Source organism: Sinocyclocheilus grahami, unplaced genomic scaffold (genome assembly GCF_001515645.1).
Source record: "Sinocyclocheilus grahami isolate Dianchi unplaced genomic scaffold, SAMN03320097.WGS_v1.1 scaffold162.1, whole genome shotgun sequence".
NCBI lineage: Eukaryota > Metazoa > Chordata > Actinopteri > Cypriniformes > Cyprinidae > Sinocyclocheilus > Sinocyclocheilus grahami.
The window spans coordinates 208,106-215,849 of record NW_015505341.1 but is presented as its reverse complement, the minus strand read 5'-3'; the positions used below and the strand labels follow the sequence as shown (position 1 = coordinate 215,849).

Below are 7,744 nucleotides of genomic sequence, written 5' to 3'. Positions count from 1 at the left end.
GTATAAAACAAAACAAACACTAAGGCAGCAGAATGGTTATTTGTAAGTGTAGCAATTAAATAAGTATTTGAGTATACCTCTGCTCCAAACAAAGTCAAGTGAAGAAAACCGCGGGAAATACAAACACAAAAATGCAATTTTGTGTCTTAGCCATCTACTTGAAACTCTGGTATGACTTTTGTTCTAGTTAAATGACATTTAGCAGCTACTTTAGAGTCTAAAAAGTGGCTACATTTAAAAAAATCATCATGCAACAGCCTATTCTTATTCTCACGGCATTATTTATATTATCAATATACAAATGCACATGGGCTTTTCTACTCGCCAAATGTAGCAACGTGGAATATTCTACAATTATTTTCCACTTTAATGTAATTTAATAAAAAAAATTATTTATAGAAAAACACTAAGAATACGTGTGTGTGAATTTGGTTATGTAGAATAATAATAACAAAAAGATACGCTTTTTGTTTTTATTAGTAATATCCACATCTGTTTGGTTTCACCACTGCTTTTTTTTTCTAAAATAGGAGTCGAGTAAAAAAATGACATGTGCAAGTTTACTGTTGCGTATAAAACAAAACAAACACTAAGGCAGCAGAATGGTTATTTGTAAGTGTAGCAATTAAATAAGTATTTGAGTATACCTCTGCTCCAAACAAAGTCAAGTGAAGAAAACCGCGGGAAATACAATTCAACTCACTGCCATGCAGCAGTTTTCCATTCATATATTTTCTAGTGTACTGAACGCGGGAAAAATTACTATCAGTGCCGTCCAATCGATGTCTTGCACAGATATCCTCTATTATATTTCGGCCAATCAGCTCCTTGCTTACTTACTGAGTAGTAAAGAGTCTTTCTTATGAAGAACAGCCACTCCGCATTGGATGCCAGCAGAGCCGTTGACAGTCGGATCGGATTTGTTCTGGGGATTTTTTTTAACCTCTGCTCTATGTAAAATGAATTGAATAAAAGTCTGTTTGTGTAAGACACATGTTTATTACAGATGTATGCTTTGAGAAGCTTTTACCTGTGTGTAGTATTTCCGACGCCCTCTTGCGGCCGTTTCTTGGCCGCGCGAGTGGGAGTGCTGGTTTCTAAAGCCTCTACGACACGCCCGAGGAAGGCGTTCATTACCAGACGGTCGATCTGGTTGTGCGTCTGGGCGTTCTGTTTGTGTTTCACTATCTGTGCTTTCTCTCACAGCGTTACCATTGCAGCGCAATACATACTAAACAACAATGAGTGACGCTGAGAAGGAATTCGTGGAGCGGGTATGTAGTATTTTTACAGTCTTTTCTTTTTGCACGCGCCCTTCCATGTTTCTTCTAGAAATGGCCTCCATGTTGTATGCTAGCCAGCAGGAGCGAGTCAGACAGGCTTCATTCATTGTGTAAAATCGGATTACTTAGTATTGTGCTAATGCAATGATGGACTCTATGCCTTTACTTTTATAATTTCTGAAAATGTCATAAAATTAAATAACTTGATATGGATTTGTGTCGAAATCAAGCAACCAGTTAGCCAACTTCAGTGCTAGCAGACAGACTACGTGCTTCAGATCAGAAAGACCTTTATTTGCCTTTCAGTTTCTGCTTTTTCACTAGTAAACTAAATATTTAACTGTCTCTACTAAGTGTTGTTTTTTTCCTTGCATGTTTTATTAAATCGATATAACCTGTCTGAGTATTTCTTGCTGCTAATACATGAGAGAAGGTCATCCTGAGCCTCAAAGCTATTCATGTATGCACAAAATGCAAATTAGTTTCAAAATCACGTGCACTTTTAATATTACAACGACATTACTCTTTTATTAGTTTAATAACATAACAGTAGACTTGATGTGTGTATGCATATCAGGATCGTCCTTTAACATCCTTCTGGTTGGCTTAAATTACTGTAAATATGTAAGTATTTGTTTGTAATTGCTTTTGCGTGCATGCATAAGGCTCAGGATGCACCTGAAAGTATCTTATTGTTCTTCATGATGGATATTTCAGCTCACTTTTCATTTCTGTTGGTTCATCTATAATGTTTTTCCCACACTGATAAAACGATAGGATTATTGGTTGTGATGTCCAGTGTTTATACATTCTTCATCCTTTTCTTTTTTGTTAAGGTTAAGGTTGGAAGAAGAGAAATCTGGACGAAGTCAAATGTCAAGTTGTTAATGCGAATAATTTGAAGCTGAATTTTCAGTGCATGCTAATTTTTGGAGCAAAAGAAGTTCCCATATAGCATTTATGGGCAGTGAGAGAAATGGGGGAAGAGGAATGAAGTCAGAAATGAAATTGAAACTGAAGAAAGAAGAAAAGATGTGTTATGAAGTTAAGATCAGAAGTTATCTGGGATAAGATCGCAGCGCTAAGTAACTCTTAGTATGTTTGTACCATGCGTGCATGCATAAATATTCTGTTGTCCATTTGTATTGCAATAGTTACTATTGTCCTGTAGCATGACAGATTTACAGCTAGTTATTTTCATATAATCTGATGCATTACATGTCAAAAAACTGCAAATTCCTATGTTGTAAGTGCTTCAAAGTAAATTTACACTATTAACACTAGTTCATGAACTTGCAGGGAAAAGGCCATCATCACTGCATATTATCCTAGTCTAGAATGGTCTCAAACTCACTTATATGCACACAATAATTAGTTCTCAGTATTCAGCAAATATTCTCAGTATGACCATGTTTTCTGGCTCAAACATGATTTGGATGTGGTTGGTTTAGGAGTCCCGTTCAACCTCTAGGAGCCCAAGTCCTAGAGGATCTGCTAAGTCAGCCAGTCGCTCGCCGGAACGCTCACCTGCTCGGTCGAAAAAGGGATCCCACCACTCTCGCTCGAAGTCCCGTTCTCGCTCCAGGTCCAAGACTAGGTGAATATTTCTAGTCTTTTTGAGATCAAACAACCTGCATGGGAAAGCAAGGGTCTTCATCCTTGTTCTTAACTAATAATAAACTTGTATAGAACCTTGACACAAAGTGATTTACAATATAAAAAAACTACTACAGGAAAGCAAGTAAAAATACTAGTAAAATTTATATTATTGTAAAACTGTATTATTGAGTTTCTTTGTGTGTCTTAAAAAGCCTTAATTCACCCTTCCACAATTTAAAGCATTACAAAGGGTCTTAAATCAGAGCAGAACATTTTAAATTGATAAATGTAAAGCATTAAATGTTGCATGCATTGCAAAAAAACAACTATACCTTTTACTATACATTTTCTTGGGACATAAAATCATTTACTTGGAAGTGTAAAATGAAGTCTTGAAAAATTCAATAACATTGGGTATATTTAAAACAAGAATAAATAAAGGCGTATGAATAACAAAGGCATATGAAAACTTGTTCCCTTTCAAGTAGATTTTTATGAGTCAATTGGCAGATATCTACTTGTTTTAATAAAAATTTTACTTAATTTTGATCCGCTTTACCGTAAACGAGACTGAAATGGATTCGTATCATTAGATTTTAGGGGTATAAGAACTATTGTATTTGAAAGATTTTTCTTTTTCTGCACAAAATGAGTGTTTGTTCCCCCCCCCCCCCCCCATTATTTCATTCATGTTGTGTGTATATATATATATGTATATATGTACATATGTACATGTATATGTTTGCAAAAGTTTTTTTATTTTTTTATTTATTTATTTTTTTACATAGGGAAGCAGTTGTGTTGCTTTTGATTAAGTCCAAAATTGCATGTCATTTGAAACTCTTGAAATGGCCTCGTGGCTCAGCTACTAGTGGAATTCACAGTACTTCGAGTCGGCAGAGTGGAAGTCACACCTGCTGCTTTCCGGTTAAAAGTAGAAACGGTGTTTAGGCCAGATATAAAAAATGTTCCCCCACCCAGGACTACAATTTTAAGCACTCTGCAGTTTGACATGCGTTAGTGGGAACTTGATATATAATGAAATTGAAGCTGGAGGTTCTGGTCTAAGAGAGAGAGAGCGAGAGAGAGAGAGAGAGAGAGAGAGAGAGAGAGAGAGAGAGAGAGAGAGGGAGAGGGAGGGGGAGAGGGGGGAACTCACATCACAGTGGAGTCAGCTGTCTTAACCGTGGCTTGTGTACTGCACACATACCAGCTTCATCACTGTGTCTGTCACGCGACTCTGTTCCCCTTTCGGGCTCTGTCTTTACATTTATTTTGAAAGATGAAGCTCGCGATTGCTTGCGGTGCTCGGCCAATCACAATGCACTGGGTCAGCTGGCCAATCAGAGCAGACTGTGCTTGTCGGAAGGAGGGACTTTGTAGAAAACTAAGCGTTTGCCCTAAGAGGTGGGGCATAGAGGACCTACAATAATGTACAGTATTTGAAAAAGAATGTGTTTTTTGAACATTAAAGCATGTCAACATATTCTGTTACACCAAATACACAAAATAATGATCTTTAAAAAAGCATCATATGACCCCTTTAAGACAGGACTCATTAGTTGGTAACTTGATAGACTCCAAGTCTGTTGCCTTTTACGTTGCTCTTTTTCATTTTACTCCATACTTCTGCAGGTCTCGTTCCCATCGGAGTTCTCGCCGACATTACAGTCGTTCCCGTTCACGCTCTCATTCTCGCCGGCGACGTTCACGCAGCCGCTCATACAGCAGCGGACACCATCACCGCCGCAGTCATAGTCATTCTCCCATGTCCAACCGGAGACGTCACCTTGGAGACCGGGTGAGACAATGAGTCAGTTCCATACCTGATGTTTTTTGCAGTATTTTTGGAGCGCTGTATTGTGATCTGTAAAGTTTTCTTCACCTTTAGACAAACCCAGACCCAAACAGCTGCCTGGGAGTGTTTGGCCTGAGCCTGTACACCACAGAGAGAGACCTAAGGGAGGTCTTCTCCAAGTTTGGCCCTCTGAGTGATGTCAGCATTGTGTACGACCAGCAGTCTCGACGCTCCAGGGGTTTTGCTTTTGTCTACTTTGAGAACAGAGAAGATTCAAAAGAGGTGAATTTTCCAGCTGAATAGTAACATGCAATTTAGCTGCGAAATATGATAAAGTTAATAAACTGCAGCTGTCATTTGTATGAATTTCCATAAAGCGAAAAGTTGTTTTTGTTCATACAAGAAATGAGAATGCTCTGCCTTTGCTGAAATCACTAATTGACAGTTTTAAAGGTTTTTCCAATTGCTTGATTCGGAAGGTTAAAGGAATATTTCACCCAAAAATACGAGTCCTCTATCCATAATACTGCTTTCTCCAGTAAAAAAGCTGTTTGAACTTTCATTCTGATGATTCTGATTCACTACAATGTATCCATTGGTGAGCAAGTAATGCTAAATTGATCCAAATCTGTTCTGATGAACAGATGAAGAACTCCTCTAGATCTTGGATAGCCTATAGATGAGTAAATGTTCAGCAGATTTGAGTTAGTCACTTGTATGCTTGTGTATTGATTGTAGTATGCTGCATAATTGAAAACACTGGTTTGTCAGCAGCAAAGTTGCATTATTTTTTTTTTGGTACTGTTTTGAATGTACTGTTCTCGCAGCTGTTTTATGTCCACCATTAGAGACATACCTGGGATTAATGTCCTTAAGCAGAAAGAATATTGTTGTGTGCTCAGTATGGGTTATTCTGGTCTCTTTTGGTTTTAGGCTAAGGAGCGTGCAAATGGTATGGAGCTAGATGGCCGCAGAATCAGAGTCGACTACTCGATTACCAAGAGGCCACACACACCTACTCCAGGAATATATATGGGCAGACCAACATAGTGAGTCAGATTCCTTGCGGTCTGTTTAATCACACACTCAAATAACCCATCTGAATGTTCTAGATGATAAACACTGATAACTGAATATTTCTCTCATGGTAAATAGTCTTGATCAGTGTTGTGTATTTCAATGATCATCTTTTTCTCTTGTGCAGTGGTGGTGGCCCGAGTGAAAGCCGTCGCCGTGATTCCTGTGATCGAGGCTATGAGCGTGGATATGATGATCGTGACTACTACAACAGCAGGTCATACAGGTGATCCTCTATTGTTCAACAGTCTGTATGTGTTTGTAGTGACATCCTGCATGGCTCAACAATGAGTCCTCTCTGCTGGGCCAGTAGATTAGATTTGTGCTTAACCAGCTGATTGTGTTACTCATTTCACTACAAGACATTTGATGTTATATATGCAGTATAATGTTAAACACACTACCATGCCACCATTAAACTATTTAGTTGTGTGTGTTTTTTTTTTTTTTTTTTTAAAGTAATTCTTTTATTCAGCAAGGATGCTTTTGATTGATCAAAAGTGATTTATAATGTTACGCAATTTTCAAATAAATGCTGGTCTTTTGAACTTTGTTTAGTAAAGAATCCTGAATTAAATATGTTAAGCAGCACAACGGTTTTCAACAGTGATAACAAATTTCTTGAGCAGCAAATCATTTCTAAAGGATCATGTGACACTGAAGACTGGAGTAATGGCTGCTGAAAATTCAGCTTGGTCATTACAGGAATAAATTGTTTTAAAGTGTATTAAAATCAAATGATTTAATATTGTCAAATAACATTACAATTAAAATGTTTTTAAATATTTTTGATGTAATAAATGCAGCCTTGCTGAGCATAAAATACTTCTTTCAATATACATTTTCTTTGCAAACATTGTATGATACATTTATTTAAGGTTTTTAATTGGTAGTAATATCTGGAGGCTATGCAGCTATAAATTCATAAATCTCTTTTGCTGGTAAAATTTTATTTTTATTAATTTATAATTAGTAAATGCTTACAGGAATACCACAAATATATATATTTTTTTACCATTTTGACCATGCTTATCCATGTTAGAAAGCTAAATATCAGTACGATGATAACTTTTACAGAAATTATATTCAGTAGATTTTTAGAAAGACACAAATTAAAAAGTTTGTATGGCATATAAAACAATATGTATAAGATAATTCAAAGTAAAGTGTAGAGTTGATGAGCACCACTGGTCAAATAGGTCAAGTGACAGTCTATGCAACTAGCCTGAAACACTCACACACTTGCCCCAGAACATCAGCTTATCCTTGCTGTTGAGCCCTGGTCCTACAGACTGCATACTACATCAGTTCAGTTCATACAGCAAGCTATTTTTTCACATGTAGCATATGCTATATGCCTTTTAACTTTTAAAATGTTTTGCTATTGTACAGTTTTGAATGCCGCTTCTTTGTTGTGATCTGTAGATGCTGGCGTTTCCATTAAATCTCAGCTTTCTGTTCACAGGAGAAGATCCCCCTCTCCCTACTACGGCCGAGGACCATACAGGTCAAGATCACGCTCTCGCTCCTACTCCCCTCGTAAGTACTGCACAAACGCTACCACAAACTTCAATGAAAGTCACTTGTATGGTTTTCCTGGCTTTATGTTTGAAGAGTGCTTAAGCTCAACACAGTGTAAGTGCTCTGGTGATTTGTGACAAATGTATGTTAAAAAAAAACAAGAACAACATATTTAGAAAACCTTTATTTGTTTTTACAGGTCATTACTGAAGTGATGTATGACTCCTCTCGCCCTCTATGAAGATGTTGATGACGTAGATGTTTATTTCTGGTGGCATGAGTTTGGATGGACTTTAAACTCAATCCCTTTGATTTCTTGCCTAAAGGTTTCATGTCTTTGACCGGTCTGGATGTTTCAGTAGTTTAAATATTTTTGCACAGTTGAATTTTTTTTTTTCCCCTTAAGTTTCTGATCTAATGCTGAACTTGCATTTATTTTATATGATACAATGTCCTGCTCACACAC

At 37.2% G+C, this 7,744-nt stretch overlaps 1 protein-coding gene across 2 annotated transcripts; it reads left to right on the top strand.

The window, feature by feature from the left end:
* Positions 1-1,087: 1,087 nt before the first annotated feature.
* On the top strand, positions 1,088-7,738 carry LOC107592988 (transformer-2 protein homolog beta-like). 2 transcript variants are annotated; one of them, XM_016282570.1, is made up of 8 exons: positions 1,088-1,274; positions 2,735-2,880; positions 4,518-4,683; positions 4,774-4,962; positions 5,614-5,729; positions 5,885-5,974; positions 7,223-7,296; positions 7,478-7,738. In XM_016282570.1, exons 1-8 carry the CDS (start codon positions 1,242-1,244, stop codon positions 7,486-7,488), a joined length of 825 nt encoding a protein of 274 aa, XP_016138056.1. In that variant the 5' UTR covers positions 1,088-1,241; the 3' UTR covers positions 7,489-7,738. The 2 variants fall into 2 exon arrangements, with proteins under 2 accessions (XP_016138056.1, XP_016138055.1); XM_016282569.1 differs by having other exon boundaries at positions 5,885-5,983.
* Positions 7,739-7,744: the final 6 nt, after the last annotated feature.